Consider the following 17,821-nt stretch of genomic DNA (forward strand, 5'->3'; position numbering starts at 1 on the left):
CTGACACCTTTCACAGGAAAATGTAATCCTTATAATTTATAGACCATTCCCCTGAGAAACTGACTTCCTTAGGAAAATAACCTGTTTTAAGTGGCGGGGTGGGGGGATAGGGGTTCCAACTTTGTATCATGACACTCTTTGTCAGCCTGATGAAGTTAAGGGAACCCCTTCTCAGAATAATGTTTTAAAATGCATAATTTGAATACGTAATATTACAAAGGAAACCACGATACTGAAATACAGTGATTAAAATATTTTTTAAATAGTTCTGCAATACATGTGCTTCTTTATTAGCACATTAGCTAACAGGATCAAGAACAAGTCTAATAACAATATAGCATTCAAGTAATAAAAATACAACCTGTGTTTTGAGAAAAATATTTGTATCTGCCATGTTAACATCTGTAATTGCCATTTCAAACAGTCATGGGTACTGCTAATACCACTGTGGTTTGCCGTCTCCATTATAATCGAAGGAAATGATAACTTTCAGCTAGAGGTTAGTATAAAGGTATAACTTTAATTTGTTTTTTCATCAAAGTTCACAGACCCTCTGACTTCTACCCAGGGACCCTTTAAGACCCCCTAGCTTAGAATCTCTTAGGGCACTGATTCTGAATAACGAAAGGGAAAATAAGTCTAAAACATAGGCTCACGAGAAGTATGCAAATGTGCTTTCCTTTTTAAAGAAAAAGTCATAGGAAGAAGCTGGGCTCTTTACAGTTTTCTCATTACAGATTTAAGAAAAACAGCCTAGCAGGACCCTAACTATATAGCAAACAGGCAGTAAATAAAAAGAACAACTTTGTTTAACTATTTTAGTAAATAAACAGCACTATGTAGTAAATAAAAAAAACAAACAGACATCCCATGTAGGACCAATAGAGAGTGAAGGCCACAAATCCTTCACTCATTTAAGCTCAGACCTGATTTTATGCCTACAGCTTCCAGTAATGATGAAAGCTTTAGGCTGATGTCTGAGTAAATTGTAAATTTAACTTGGAGATATGCACAGTACTGAAAGAATTGGGGAAAGGGAGACTTTATAAGGGGAAAAAGTCTATCAAAATCATCCCAGCTCCCATTTATTTTCAGTCCCGTAGCCTGTTAAATAGGAAAAAGTCAAAGGGTCCGGGTCTCACTCACAGCCTCATCATTCTCTAGCTGTGTAATCTAGACACCTTCTTTAATCTGTATCTCAGTTGTATCATCTGAAAGTGTGAATAATCATGGCCTTATCCTGTAGGTTACTGAGAAGATTACATGGACCAGCATATACAGACTGCTTAGCAAAACAGAAGAAGGTGAAACATGTCAACTGCTATTTTTATTGTCTTTATTCTATCAAGGGACTTCCCTGGTGGCTCAGTGGTAGAGAATCTGCCGGCCAATGCAGGAGATACAGGAAGACCCTCTGGAGGAGGAAATGGCTACCCACTCCAGTATTCTTGCCTGGGAAACCCCACGGACAGAGGAGCCTGGCGGGCTACAGTCCATGGTGTCGCAAAAAGAGTCAGACACGACTGAGCAACTAAACAACAGTTCTATCAAAAGCTCTTGTGAAGTAAAGTTCTATTTTCTTACCACTGGTAAAACCAGGCTCAATGATCTCACTTCCCTGAGGTACTGTTTCCTAATGAACAGAACCTCCTCTAAGACTGAGGGTGAAGAGTATCCACAAACCTCTACATCCCTAAACCCAATCTGACAGCTCAAAGCTTAACTACTAAACACATCTATTGAGACCTGTGAATGTCAGAAGGGGGATTCCAGTGAGTCAAAAACAGAAAGCAGTTCACAGAAGCAATAACGCTGTACTACCATGCCCACTCCGGCCTCTCCCAGCTACACAGGAGTCACTCAATAGGCAAACTTTAACACAGGTGCCTATCCTACCCACACACCTGTGTGTGTGTGTTAGTCAATCAGTCATATCCACTTCTTTGGGACCCCATGGACTGCAACCTGCCAAGCTCCTATGTCCATGGGATTCTCTAGTCAAGAATACTAGAGAGGGTTGTCATTTCCTTCTCCAGGGGATCTTCCCAACCAGGGATCAAACCCAGGTCTCCTGCATGGCAGGCAGATTCTTTACTGTCTGAGCTACCAGGGAAGCCCACCCCCACACACACCTAGATATCTGGAAAACGTGAAAGAAAATAAGACACTTTAACATCTAAAAATTCCAGTGGTATCTCTTTACTGGCATTAACAGAGTATATGCCCATGTACAGGCAACACATAGCAAACTCAGAGACTTACATTCTGATCCCAACTGCTTTGGGATACATCAGTGAACTTCCCTATCTATGGAAAGAAGTTACTTCCCATGTAGCAGCAGAATGTACCATGCTGCTGCTGCTGCTAAGGCTGACTTATACTGAAAACTGTTTTGCTGAATAAAAAATTAATAGCCCCCAAAGTTCTTTGTGTCTAGCCTTAAAAAAAAAATGCCATGGACCACTGTAATTTCAAATGCAATTGTTTTTCACTCCTATTGCTGGAAATAAAATACTGGATTTCACGTGTATGCTGGGAAAGGTTGGGGGCGGGAGGAGAAGGGGACAACAGAGAATGAGATGGCTGGATGGCATCACTGACTCTGTGGACATGAGTTTGAGTGAACTCCGGGAGTTGGTGATGGACAGGAAGGCCTGGCGTGCTGTGATTCATGGGGTCGTGGAGAGTCGGACACGACTGAGCGACTGAACTGAACTGAACTGAATGATGATTCAGGCTCTCACATGTAGGGTTTTTAAACAGAATGAGATTGGAATACTACAGTATCATTACAAGTGATCAGAAATTAGTCAGGCCTCCATAGATAAACCTATGGCCGACTCATGTTGATGTTTGGCGGAAACCAACACTATATTGTAGAGCAATTATCCTTCAATTAAAAATAAATAAATTTAATTATAATGAAAAAAAAGAAATTAGTCACGCCTCTCCCTAAATTCAGCTTCCTGGCCTGATGTGGCAGCTGCTGAGTTATGACTGGCACTCTCTGGAATAAAATCAAGAGAAGAAAAGAAGAAACTGAAAGAATAAACGGGCAGAGTATTTCTCATTCCTTCTTTCCCTCTAATCAATAGGGAGCCACAGCAAGCTGATCAGGGCTTCATTCTACAAAGGCAGAAGCTGGGATGTCCTTTAAGTTACCACTAGGACCACACAGCTAAGAGTAGACTACCCACAACTGAAGAGCAACTTCCATGTTAACAAGCCACAGAGATTAACACTGAAGACAGTAACTACATTTACTGTGTCGGGAACTTGCCTCATTTCGGCCCCTGAACAACCCTGTGAGTTAAGTGCATAACATGATTTATCCCAATTACAAATGAGGAAGTGGAACTCAAGGTGGTTGCCCTCTCGTCACGCAGCTAATTCACGGTGGAGCCAGGAGTCAGCCCCCAGCACCATGACTTCAGAGCTTCTCCGAACTGCAGCTGACTGGCCTTTCAGTCTACACTCCCTGCCACCCAGACAATGCACATTGTCTCTCCAAAGACTGGAAATACTATGCAATTAAATACAAAACATAACTGAACTGAAAACTGCTATGATATTTTAAGACTACATTATATTCTCCCATTTTCCTTTCCAACCTGGTTTGAATTAAATATATTAATGCTCATAAGCCTTTAGCCAAGTACTTGACACAAAATAACTAGGAAATGTTAGCTAGTAGCAGTAGTATTATAACTGCTTATAATTACTATTATAGGATTCACATTCTTCCATAAATTCAGGGCTAAACAATTGGCAAAACACTCCAATAAGTATCTCAATTTCTTCATGCTCATTCTATGATGTCCATTCTTCCCTTCTTTGAAGGTCAGTGTTTTGACATAGTTTATTTGGAGTGGCCTATTTCTGCAGTTCACATAATTGCCCAGTGAAAAAATAAAGTTAATTCCTTTTCCCCCCAAGACTATCAATGCAGTATTTGTTCTGTTTAATGTCACTTTGGATTACTAAGAGACATAAAAATCCCCAAACATAAACATCATTAAACAAAAACCTATTCAAGTGGAATACAAAACACACTGAAGAGTCATCATTAATTCCTTAAAGTTTTTCTTTGGTTGTTTTTTGGTTTGTTTTTTACTTTTTAAACATCTCCACCCAAACCTCAAAGCACAGACACTCAAGTACAGATGAAAACAATCAACCTTTCCCCAACATGAGCTACAAAAGCAGATGCCTAGGGCATCAGTGGGCTGGGTTTACATGGATCATGTACTTGCTGGCTTAAAACTGAATCATCTTGACTGTTTTAACTTTGTTTATATTGCTTCTTAAAATATTGTGTTTGAGGGTTAGAAATATAATTCAACCTTGTGACCAGCACAGATATGAAAGGACAGAAGGACTTATGTGTCATCTGAAAAGTGTATGAATATATATACAGACACATCCTTGAGCAAATGGCACAAATTTCAATCAAAATGGGTTTGCAGTCTTAGTGGACATTGCTCACGATTCCCCAGGACTGCCTGCTCATCTCATCTGTCTCCAGCCTTCAAGCCTGGTTTTGGCACAGAATCCCAGGTCTGGAGAAATGGAAAAGTCAGAGAGGACAAGGAGGAGACCAGATTTTTAAAAAATAAATAAATAAAAGGAATCAGAACATGGTAACATTCCTATGGATCTGAAACTTACAAAGAAATAAAAGAACAGTGACAAAGAAAGAGCATGGAGGATCAAACCAGCTTAAGCCTGCATCCTGGCTCCCTCTTAGGTAGCTGTGCAACCTTCGGCAAGTTATTTAAACTTTCAGGACATAAATTCCCCATAATATCTACCTCGAGGTGCTGCTTCTGGGATTAAATGAGACAATTTCTATGAAAGTTCTTGGGGTAAATCCCTTATAAGAAACCAAAGCCCCAGTCAGTGAGCCCAGGGACTACTTTGACCTTAATACATATCCCCTTCTGTCCCTTCAAGGAAAGCCTGCTAGAGATACTTTGCTTCATGCTGCAGGATTAAAAGTCACATGTGAGGTGTTGCTGGTAGAGAGATACACTGATCAAAGCCTTCCATTAAACAACAGCAGCAGCAGTGTTGCCTCTCCCAGACCGAGTCTGTACTTTCAGGAACTCTTATATCAAGGTACACAGCAAAGACAGCAAGCTAAATTATAAAGTGCTGAAGTCCTGAGCTCAAACTCATGAAAAGTGACCAGAATTGCAACTTTCCTATACATATCAATGCATACCTAAGTGTCATTGTGAACTTAAGTCCATAGAAAAGCCATAAAACTGGAAATCTGGTACAAACATCATTCTCCCGTTTAGATTAACACTTCAGATAACTTTACGTTCTAGGCCGATAAGCATCTGCCTATATCACCTGCTCCTGATCATCACTGTACAATGTCTCTGACATAAATGGCCCTACCACATTTCAAAGCTAGACAGGGCAGCTCCATACATGACCTATCCTGGTTCTCACATGATCTCTCAGGACACCTGACTGATTCTACCCACTTAGGACAGTTCCACAAACAGTAAATAAATTCAGAAAACAGATACCATCTTCTGTTTTCAAATTTAAAAAAGTACATACTGCCAAGGAATGTCTCCACTGAAAGATCTTAACTGTGACATTAAGAGCTAGGGGCAAATGTAGGTGACGATGACAAGGAGAAAGCAATCCTCAGTATGTGTTTCCTGAACTCTGCCTCATGCTTGTTCTATCAAATCCTCCGCTATCAATCACCTTGCAAATCTAAAACCAGCAACTCTCCCCGAGTATACTCATAGGTCCAGTGCGAGAAAGCCAACATCAGCTCCTCCAAGGTGTTGCTGGGGGCAATTTCATCACCATTGTTGTTGTTGTACTTCCGGAACTCCCCCGTCATATACTTCTCGATGGTCAACCACTGCTGGGCTGAATGGCAGTAAATTAAGAAAACTTCCAGAAACCTACGAGGAGGGAAAAGAGGTCACTGTTTTCCCACCAGGCAGCAAAGGTAGGAGTTATATTACTGAACAGAGAAGAACAGAGATGTCCTAGCTTGACTGAGTAGCCCCAGTGCACATGCCCCTGCCTTTCTACTGAAAAAAATGGGATGCAAAGATTTGGAGCTTTCCCCACGCTCACCCACCTCCCTGCTCTTCGAGGAACTCTTATGAGTACTGGATTCAACTTTTCTTGCCTTGCTCTATGAAGTTCCTTGTAAATGGAACAATAAAACTTTACTGTAAGTCCTCAGCACTGAACTATGATCTGTGTTGCTAAATGAATCCAAGTGTATGGAAACACTCAGGTGAAAGTAATAAGAGTTCATTCCTTTAAAGTTCCTAATTTCTATAAGATAATTAGGAGAGGAAACTATGCTTACAATAGAAGTGTTTTCCTGCTGTAATGTTTCTGGATATTAGTAACAACACCCAAGATCTGCCTGCTTTCGTAATTGAGAGGTTAGTCATGGCCTCTGCTTGATCTGCTCTTTTCCACTCACATAAATTCAGTGATTTAAGCCAAACATCCCTGGGATGTCTACTTCTCTTTTTACTGTCTCCAAGAACGATCTAAAGAAGAGAACAAAATTAAGGTCATGGGGAACTTCCCCATGAGTCTGGTATTTCTTGTGACCAACAGGGGTACAACGAAATTGACAGAAATTCCTACTTAACATGAAGGGCCAGGTGCCAATATTTCCTCACCTTGGAGTGTAAGGAATGGTTTGTGGTTTCACTTGGTTGAAGGTATAGATCAGTTTTTGAGCAGCTCTTTGTTGTTGAATTTCCTGCAAAATAAGAAGCATTGATAAAAATATTGGTTTACTACCACATGCTTACTAATGAATGATCACAGAATTACTAGAGGCCTCCCAGGTGTGATTTTTAGCCTTACTCAGCTTCCATCACTATCTACTCCAAAAGTAAAAGCTAAAAATAATATCTGGATGTCTGACTCACCCTGAGGCAAAGATGAAGCACAGTACTCTCCTGGAAGATTTTGTGCCATGTCTGCACAACCTCAGGAAGAAAGGACTTCACAATGAAAACATGCCCTGGTTTGAGGATGTCATCCTCAGACCAGGTGCTAATGACTCTCATGGCTTTGCGGAGGCCACCATCCATCTCCTCTTGGGACAACACCTGGATCATAGCTGATCTCCCGCGCTGGGACCAAGAAGACATGCTTTTATCCAGATTCAAGGGGGAACTCTCCTCCAGCCTGTAGACCGTTACTTCTTCTCCTGCTGCAAAGAGAAATGCAGGGGAGGGGTTCAATGAGTCCCATGTCTGTGACATGAACAGCCTCCTAAATATCAACTCAGAAGAATCGATTCAGTTTCCCAAAGGATCAGAAGGGAATGGGAATTGCATCTATTCAGGGTCAGGTACAGACATCTGGCTGTGTCAGAGTCCAGTAAAGAGGGAGAGGAAAAATGAACAAGGTGTCAGATGTCACATAAGAATTAAGTTGTTCTTATTATAGATTATAGCTATATGAAAATAAAATCAGAGTATCAAGGCTATGCTTTTGTTAAAGACAAGTACTCTTAAAGAGACAGTTTAAACCCCATGTTTATTATCATCCCCTTTAGGAGCTGTTTTAGACTGGTTTTTTTTTTTTTTCTAACTGTCCCTTCCCTGACATTTTAATACCAAGGATATACTGTATATCTGTTTATGAACTCTGAGTGTGTGTGTATCTGTGCTCTACACACAAAAATAAAAAGATGTTTTTTCTCCCTTGGGGGTGATATTACCCCACTGAGATGGGTTAAAGTTAGAAGCAAAGTCATACCCCAGAACCTTTCCCTCCTTTCTTTGTGTCTTTGGACAAGTTATGTAAAGCCTCACTTTGCTCATCAGTAAAATGGAAGTGTTATTAAAAGAGTCACTTCATTAGGTGGTTATAAAGATTAAACACGGCTAATGTGAAGCAGACTCAAGTTACAAACCCAATCCCACTTTAAAGAGTTTACACCCACATGTTCTCTAATTGCTCTGCAGCTTTCACTTTTAGGCTGTTGAACAGGAAGCCATTCTTACAGGGCCTCAGTTCAGTTCAGTCGCTCAGTAGACTCCACCTAATATAGTGTGCAATGCTTCCTGACAGAGGTAACATACTACATAAAACTTCTGTCTGGCCTGTGCTCTCCTTACACCTCAGTTTCAAATGGCTTTTCTTATAAAACACTGTACTGGTTTATAAAGAAAAGAATCTATTCGCTCACTCATGCATTTAATTGCTTACCAAAGAACATGTCTAGGTAATACTTAGTAACATGCTTTTGAATATTTATTCTTGGTGCCCAGATAAATGGCACTGGAGATCTCGCTAAATACCTAGAGGATTTAGAACAAAGCTACTGAGTTGTGGAGCCAAGTGGAAGAAGAAGGCATTTGCATCAATGATCAGAAGCCACCTGATCTGTCCTTATGTGAAGGATGCGAGAAAATCAAGATCAAGGACAGTGCAGGGACCCTTGTTATGTTGTCAATTGGCAGGACAGAGAAATGCCGGTAGCCTTGGCTAACATGAGTTTGTTTTTCTTTACTACTCCAGCCTTTAAAAATCACATTTGTTCTCTGAGCTAAGAGCAATTAGTTTACATGAAACAAAACAAACAAATAAAAAGCAATATACCAAGCATTTCTCTTTAGATGTCTGTTAGGTTCTTCTGTATTGACATTTAATGCTTTCTTCTCTGTTTATTACGTATGACTGGTTGGTTCTTTCCTATTCTACTTTTTCCAGCCTTAAATCAGTGAATGTCAGGTGCAACAATATTGCTTTTTCCCCCAACTGCTGCTCATTATAGTCCTGTTCCCCATAGTATATTAGGTTTTGAGCCTAGATACCAGCCAGGCAGTTAATAAGAGTTTCCATTTTAGGAAATTAATATTGCTAAATTGCAACCATGGGTAAAAGAATATCGTCAACTAAAATTATGCAAAATGTTTTCTCCTATAATTCACTCAGATGTTTTGCCTTTGCCCTGGCACAACCTCAAGAAGGTAGAAATGGCACTCACCAAACAGTTGGATTGGTGTAAATGGTATGGTCTGAGAAAGCCTCATTAAATTGTTCCTTTCAATGGCTGCAAACAAAAGCAGATTTACTATTTTAAGTATGCATCAGTGGGCTGAATTTATAGAAAGACTCCCCACATCAATATACTCATATAATGCTACAATATTTTATTTTGAAGACCCTTTATTTGTTCCTTTATCAAAAACAGTATCTATAATACAGTATTTAAAATAAACTATGTCTTAAACAGGAAGAATATCCCAGTTTTAGTAATAGATTATATAAGATTATCTAGTAAGTCCTGAGCTAGGGTTGTCACCTACACCCTCCTGAATAGCAAATACCACACTAATCCATACATATGTGGGACTTGCTTTTAAAGAGCATTTTAATCTGTGGTCTTCATTCTCTGGTTTTTCTTTTCCAATCAAATCTAATGCACAGTGGGCTGTGGGGACATCTACTGTTGATTTTGCAGAGTTCATCTTCTTTTCCCAAAGAGAGCTGAAGACTAATTTTAATTAGAAGCAAGTGATTTGAATTTTCCTGTTAAGAGTTGTATCCTGACAGATCAGAATCAATGTCAGTTACAGTGTTCCTCACCAGGGACTTTCTTCAGGTGACAGCTGGAGTCAAAATAACAGATTACTGCTGAGCTGAAAGACCCAGTTATGACAGCCTGGAATGTGGCGTCTGAAATCCACTGAAACACTATTCACTACAGAGGAGAATTCAGGATAAGGTAGCCTATTACCGAACCCTGAACACATGACCTTGATATAATAATAATGGTAATTATCACACCAATACACTTGTACTCGTGTACCCAGCTTTAAGAGTGTATAAAAAGTTCACTCGTGTAGTATCTAATCCAATGCTGAGAGCAATGATACCCAAAAGACCACCCAATGGCATGAGTCCAGTTGGTTGTTACATTACTTTGCATTTCAAAGGGTTTCCTTTATTCTCAACTAGCCCTTTGGCAGATTGCTCCTCAGGAAGGGCAAGCACAATTATTCCCACTTTGAAAGAAAGACTACTGAATCACTGTGAAGCGATGTTGCTTAAGAGAGTCAAGACCCTTGACGTCTTGTTTAATAACATCCCTTAAGGTGTCTTTGTTGAACACCCCCTGTGGGGCTGGCATTCATTCAGTGGTTATGTTCACTGAGGGCCCAGTGAGGGTACAAAACCCTTCCTTAGAGAACCAGCCCCAGGCCTGTCTCCTCCCCAGTCCAAAACACAAAGATCTCTGGTTTTGACCTTGTAAGGAATTTTCAGATCTCAAGGTCATCTTTCCCTTTTACAATTTGGAACTTACCAATACAAACAATTTTTTTTAATCCAAAACTTCTTAAATCCTAACAACTTGTTTTCCCAAGAAACCTGAATATGCTTTCATCAGAGTAAATAACTTTTCAAGTTGGAGCCATGTCAACACCACAAATTCATGAATGCTTTTGTTTCCAAATGCAGTCTCACAGATATTTAGTTCCACTGACATGTCCATGTACACAGGTATCCTACCTGAATAATGATGGTGAGGCTCTTGAGGGCTTTTTAAGGAGGCTGAGATTTCTGAAATTACAGAGAAGACTGACATTTTAATTACTTGGCTGGAGATAAATACATACTTATGAATATATTGCCTTCAAAGTTATTATTGAACAGGTTAATCAGAATGGCTTCTCGGTTTTCGAAAAAGATTGCCTAATATCCTTTAACCACATTATTGTGCATGGTATCCTGACAGCTTCCAATCATCAATGCAATATCTCCAAATATATTTATATAGGGAATTGAAGAAAGACAGGTAATATTAGCCTCAAAGATGTATTTCCTCTGAACCAATTACACCTCTGGGTTGCAGAAGGCACGCAGCTGCCCATCACATTTCACGACATCCCAGAAGCACAATTCTCTGAGTTCCCTGCCAAGAAGCAATGCCCACATAAAGATGTTATTAATATCAAGTTATTAGCAGACTACTTCACTGACTTAAAAATGACAACAAAATGATGAAAACACATTAAGAGGTATATATCAGAAACAAAGGAGGTGGAAGGGAAGGTGACAGCAAGGGATTTGTCTGGTTACAGAAGGGAATACCTCTTGCAAGTTCAACTGGTTCTCTTCTATCTACTCAAGTCCTAAATTACAAGGCTCAAGAGAAATCCTTTCCAACAGTTTTGCCATTTCATAAAGTCAGGATTAAAGTGGAGAACTTTGGTCTCGTGGTGGTAACTGCTTTATACTTTGTAGAATAAGCAGTGTAATGAGCCCAATTTCATGTCTCTGGTTTTTTGCTGCTAGATAAGCAAAGAAACAAAACTCCCTCCCTTTGCGGGTGCTGGGTAAAAGGTAAGATCATCAGAAAAGACTGTTCCTTTCTGGAATAACACTGTTTCAGTTAATTTGGAGGTAAGGAACAGGAGTGGCAGTCTGAAAGCCAGGTAAAATCAAGAAAAGGAATATTTTTTTGTACATGACAAATTTTTTGTAGGTGGAGAAGGAATCAACTGCAAAGGATGTACTGAAAATACAAGAAATTGAGATGGAACAAGACCACAGAAGAGGAAGGTGTCTGATCTGTATTAAGGGGTCAAGAAGACAGAGAGGGGCAAAATCTGAAAGTGGCTATAGAGAGTGGTTTTGGTGAGGGAGGTGTCTCATCGAAGCAGGCTTGGTCCTACTTAGCCACTTGGGGCACAGAGTCCCACTGAAGCCACAAAGGAAAGATCTACATACAATCTCATGAGTTCTTACTGGGCAATGTGTTAAAACATCACAGTAAGAGTTGTCAAGCAGTCTAAGTGAGCTCAGTGACTATACTCTCACTCACTGGAAAATCATGGTTGAAAATTGGTTACTCCAAAAAATTTTATATATCAGTCCTGATTTATCTGGGGAAAGACATTCAAAAACTTTCTACTTTTCTACCAAATTTGCTACTCTGTAGACAAAAATCACAAATAGGATTTCAAGAACTAAAAATCTCAGCAGGAGTGTAAACCTCACCAATAATAATATGAAAAAATATAAAAACTTACTGTTAACTCCATTTGAACTTCTCAACCTGTTTGAAAAATTAAAGTTGTTTAGATAATGCTTAAATTTTTCAATGATCAAAGATAGAAAAAGTATGCAAAACAGTAAATAATACAGAGTCTATAAGTATATATGTATATACATGTGTATATATTACTTTAAAGGAAAAGTATCAGTTACATCTGACCCTTACTTTTAGAGATACAGTTTACAGCCCTACAATTATTTTCATAGAAAAACGAGCACCAGATATGCATGTAAGTCATTTACTGTGTATGCCCTAAGGTAACTGAGAAGCAGTTGTTGGTTTTTGTTTTTAATTAGCTGTGTGATCACACAACATATATAAGATTTAACTGTATTGTATTCTTCTGGATCAGTTAAACTAAAGGGTTCCTGAACTATTCAAAGTAGATGCTTACAAATGAGTCTATGAATGTCTCTGGACAAGCCTACAAATCAGTTTCATTAGCCCACGTGATACCTAAATGTTCAAGGCTGAAATTAGCTCTCTTTAAATGGTTACGTGCCCTGCTCAAGTGCACAAGCGGCCATGGGCAAGTCAAAATAAGTGCATTCAAAGAATATCTCCAGAACGTAAGGTCCTTGGGGAAGAAAGTACAATTACAATTATTGTTTAATTTCATGCTGCAATAACCCACCACTCTGCATGAGCACAAACTACTGAACCTTTGGGAGAAGAAAGACATGTGCACATTAATTCTAGAGGCAGGCTTGCACAGAGAGGCCTTGATGGGAGCTCCAAAGAAAAGGCCATCTCAAACACAGCTGACTGCAAACTGACCATCATATTCTACCTGCCTTTGCAGAGTACAGATGCTTTTGAATTCTGCTCCTTTAGAGCAGAATAGCCAATTTGATGATGTAACTGGAAAAGTCCATAAAACCCTACAAACAAAATAGAATAATCTGCCTTGTTGGTGTTCAAATATTCTCTGAATAATAAAAATCCAGGAGTCTCAAGTCTACAAAAATGTGAGTTCTCTATCTGCTCTCTCTAGCCCTGTCCTCCTGTCTCACACCTTCTCAAATTGTTACTGCTTTGATGAACACTTAGGATGTTCAGGAGAAACCAGAAAGATCCATCTTAGAAAGTAAACAGAAACATTTAGGGGAAAAAAACTAAGGGAAAGAACTATCTAATCTTCACTCTAAGTCTTTTTTTCAGTCAAGACAGATTTATTCCTACTTTTTAATGCAAATTTCACATCAAAAAAGATATGATACTTATTATTTCATGTGTGCTTTTTTGACCCTAAAAAAGACAAAATGGTTAATTTGCTGCAATAGTACATGTTTCATTATATTCTTAAAAGGCACTAAGGTGAGATTTTGTTGCCAAAAACAGGAAAGCTAGGAGAATAAATAATTGTCATTCTTGCTAACAAAATAAAAATATTGTTGTTGGACATACTTCTCTTTTTCTCCTTTTCTGACCCAATTAAACCTTGGTTCCCAGTCCAGTTAAAAAAAGAACAGAAGCCAAAGATGCTTAAAGACAGAGATTCAGAAATACTCACTGAGACTTCCTATTGACTGTGGTGCTCCTGGAATCCCACAAAGAGCTTTTGCTAAGATCCTGAGCAGAACGGAAAGATCATTACATGCTCACCCAACTTTCTCCCACCTCAAGCTTCCAACAACACTTTTGCAAAACACACTCCTTGGAGGATATGGTTGTTTTCTTTTCCCTTCCTCTAGATCAATATTTCTTTTTACTAAGTATCAAAACTCAAGCTGGAAAGATGAATAATGTTAGCACAATATATGAGTAACTCAAGGTGGTGACCAGCTTTAACAGAAAGAATTTTATGGGGACATCAAAGAGAAACTGTTAATAGATGTTTTTACAAAATTGAGAGTGAACATATAACATCTGTTAAGTTCATTGGAAGGACTGATGCTAAAGCTGAAACTCCAATACTTTGGCCACCTCATGCGAAGAGTTGACTCACTGGAAAAGACTCTGATGCTGGGAGGGATTGGGGGCAGGAGGAGAAGGAGACAACAGAGAATGAGATGGCTGGATGGCATCACCGACTCAATGCACATGAGGTTGAGTGAACTCCAGGAGTTGGTGATGGACAGGGAGGCCTGGGGTGCTGTGATTCATGGGGTCGCAAAGAGTCGGACATGACTGAGTGACTGAACTGAACTGAACTGAAGGATGTGAAAGAAGGAATGAAAGTCAAAGTTGACAGGAAACACTGATCATTACATTGTTATACCCAATCATCAGATCATTGTTTCAGTTAATGATTATTCAGAATGTTACCTTGGAGATAGCTCATTCTATTTCTATTTAGATCAAATTATTTATTAAAATCTAGTATACTCCCAGCACTGTGTGCGTGCATGCTCAGCTGCTCAGTCGTGTCAGACTCTACCACCCCATGGAATGTAGCCCTCCAGGTTCCTCTGTCCACGGAATTCTCCAGTCAAGAATACTGGAATGGGCATTTTCACTAGTGTTATTTTTGCTATCCACTATTAAACTGGTAAGGATGGCATTAACCCCATTTTAATTGATATGTATAACTTTGAAACCTAGGAAATGGAAGAGCCAGGATTTGACAGGGCAGACAGGTTCCCTGACTACCTTCAAGTAGTATTATGTTTCACAGATCACATTCCTATAATAACATCTGAGGTTGTTAGTATATGTTCACATAGGTGATTTGCATACACTTTCCAAGGTCATAGAGGTAATATTCAAACAAAGATCAAAATTATATTGGGGGGGGAGATGTAGGTGGTGGCTAGTCTAACTAGATCATGCTTCCCACATGGTGGGTGGCAATAAAACAAGCACATATTTGCAGACGGAAAGAAAAACAGACTGAAAAATCAGTATTGAAGAAACACTGAAGGTTCTTTACTCTGAAATGTCCAAATCCCCTCCAACACATTTACAGAGAAGTTGACTTAGCCTGTTTAACCACACTAAGTGAGACATTAACTACTGTGAGATAAACCATTCCATCCCTGGAAAGCTGCAAAAGGTAAAAATTCCTTCTCAAATCAGGCTGAAACCTGTCTCCCAGTAGTTTGCATATGTTGTTTTTTTAGCTCTACCTCTGAAAAGTGTATTAGAGATATTTTTCTTCCATGGGACAACTTTTATATATTTGAAAACAGTGTCAAAAATTCCTAAACTTTTTCTCATTCATGCTAAAATGCTCAGGATAAGTTATTGGATGAATAGATAGCAAAAAAGAGAACACTAAAGAAAGAATAAAGTGGGAGGAGAGGGGGTGAAAACTGAGCTTTTAAAATATCAAATAAAATGCTTTCACCTCTTGAGACTGCCTTCCATAATCACTGACTTGTACAGGATGTCGTTCAGCTTCTTTAGTTTTCATTTTCTGATATATGTAAGATTCTAGACCTTGTTAAAAGGAAAGAAAAAATTAGAGAATACATGAAAATGTGTTATATGTAAATCACAGTTACAAATAAAAGATCTCAACACTGTGCATTTATCTAAATTGGAATATACTTTTCTTTTCTCTTTTAAGCAAGTTTTACCAAGATTCTTTTGTCCTTTTTACTTAAGTGGTTGAAAATTATTTACCCCATTTCTATTCTTCCATAGTTCCCCTTATGTTTATAACAATTAATACTTCTCTGTCAAAGAATTATCCATACCCTTTCTTCCTATAAAATACCTTTAGTAATTTTCACTTTCCCCTGAACCTTGTCATCCATGCTTTATTCAAAATACATGAAATTTGAGATCCAAACTGTTAGTAATCCTTCCTTAATAGCAGAATCAAGCATTACTGTAGGCTACTTAAAAAAGAAGACAAACTCAAACAAAGACAAAAGAAAGACAGAAAAGAATGCCAGCAAATAGTTTTAATTTTTAGCCTTTTCTTTAAAAAACTTAACAAGGATCATTATTGTTAATATTTTTTATACCCGGTATTTACAAAGTCACTGGCATATAGTAGGCAATCAATAATAGTTTAATAAATATTTGGTTGGATTAATTCTGAGAAAAATACTTATTAAAAGTCCCTGGCTAAAAGTAGTTGTTATTTTTACCTACTATTTGGTGCTGGAAAAAAAGTATACAGGAAATGCAAAAAAAAGCTACTAAAAAAAAAAAATCACAAAATTGTATATATGATACCTCTCATAACATCATAAAATTATGATAAATATGATCTCAATGATAGCACAGTACTACAATTAAAATAAAATATCTCTATGAAAATCTAAAACTATGCTTTTCCTTTCATAATTAATTTCCTCAAAACTTTACCTTTTGTGTTTAGAAAGAGCTATCTGACAGGGCACCCTCAAAAAATTTTTTAAATTCTTTTTCAATTCTTAACTCAGACAAGTTTTTAAAAAAAAAAAAAGTTCTCAACCCAGAATGTGGATCAAGACACTAGGCCTCCTGAAGTCTTCAGATTAGCCAAACACCTGGAATTCGCCTAATTCTCTAGGTCTTCTCTTCCTTTCTGATCATCAGATTTTAAATGAGATTCTTTGCCAGTACCCTCCTGTCACTCCCATCTTTCTCAGTTTGAATTATTTTTGAAATAAGAGAAGATGGTCAAAGGTACAAACTCCAGCTATAAGATAAATAAATACCTGGGGAGGTAATATACAGCATGGTGATCATAGTTTAACAATACTATATACTGGCTAAGATAATAGATCTTAAAAGTTATCATCACAAGAAAAAATAATTGTAACTATAGGTGGTGATGGACATTAATTTATTGTGGTACTAGCTTTGCAACATAGACATACATCAAATCATTATGTTGTATATCTAAAACTAATATATGTACCTTAAGTTTAGTACTTCAAATAATTTTAAATATTTATGCCTTGCTAACCACATAGTCCTTTCTGTTTAAAAATTAGTAAGGGTCTCATCAAATGTAAGACATTCCACGTTCAGTGCATTGCTACCTATTGTCTTCATAATAAGTTCTCAACGTATCTGTGCAGGCTTGTTTCACAGTCTATGCTTAGCTCACAGTCTTCATTCCTAGCTCACTGATCTGTCTTCTATCCTCTACAAACATCATTACTATTAAGTTTTAGGGAATCTTGCCAATGGAATAAACACTATATGGGAGCAGTTGTAAATAACCAACTACAACTCAATCCACTGAGTTCTGTGTAAGGGCCGATATCAACGTCACCTGAACTTTAAAGAATTTATAACATTAGACAACTCCACCCCATAAGTCAGACTAAATGAATACTCCTTGATGTAGATTCAACAGCTCTGAATAGGAGACTATCTACATTTTAATTAATTTTAATTTTTCTTTTCTGAATTCTGACAATTATCCCATTAAACAAATGCAAATTGCATCTCTTTCATAAAAACTAAAAGCAGAAAAGAGCTATTTTTCTAAGAAAGTGTGTCCCCTTCTCATTCTCTCACCTCCACTTGAAAGAACAGCTGGGATCCCCACTGGTCTAAAGACCATACCCTGAGGAAACTACCAGGGTTTGGGTAATTCAAGAATGCAGACTGTTACATACTTATTGGACTAAACTTGGACACAGGAATCCAGTTCTTGCTGCCCTTCTGTGCTTCTGAGATTTTATTTTCTCCAGGCTCTGGGTTCAATTGGTCACTTTGAGAGCAGGTGTTGACTGTTATGACCTGAAGAGAAAGACACTTGTTGGAACAAAGTGACATTAAGCTGAATACATTCCAAATCACATTAATCACTGACTCAACAGACATGAGTTTGAGCAAACTCTGGTAGATGGT

The 17,821-nt window shown here is 38.3% G+C and overlaps 1 protein-coding gene across 4 annotated transcripts in view; it reads right to left on the reverse strand.

Moving 5' to 3' along the window:
* Positions 1-17,821, reverse strand: part of TRPM6 (transient receptor potential cation channel subfamily M member 6) — a 154,416-nt gene that overhangs the window by 11,019 nt on the left and 125,576 nt on the right. For all 4 annotated transcript variants that reach the window (XM_055426893.2, XM_055426894.2, XM_055426891.2 and 1 more), the window contains 9 exons: positions 17,587-17,710; positions 15,369-15,460; positions 13,593-13,651; positions 12,054-12,079; positions 10,531-10,581; positions 9,005-9,070; positions 6,933-7,219; positions 6,678-6,760; positions 5,728-5,933 (listed from right to left, as the gene is read on the reverse strand). In XM_055426893.2, the coding sequence (XP_055282868.2) occupies positions 5,728-5,933; positions 6,678-6,760; positions 6,933-7,219; positions 9,005-9,070; positions 10,531-10,581; positions 12,054-12,079; positions 13,593-13,651; positions 15,369-15,460; positions 17,587-17,710 (994 nt within the window). The remainder of the gene's footprint in view (positions 1-5,727; positions 5,934-6,677; positions 6,761-6,932; positions 7,220-9,004; positions 9,071-10,530; positions 10,582-12,053; positions 12,080-13,592; positions 13,652-15,368; positions 15,461-17,586; positions 17,711-17,821) is intronic.

Source organism: Moschus berezovskii, chromosome 7, assembly GCF_049115385.1.
Source record: "Moschus berezovskii isolate FMDL1 chromosome 7, NW_MosBer_1.0, whole genome shotgun sequence".
NCBI classification, from domain to species: Eukaryota; Metazoa; Chordata; class Mammalia; order Artiodactyla; family Moschidae; genus Moschus; species Moschus berezovskii.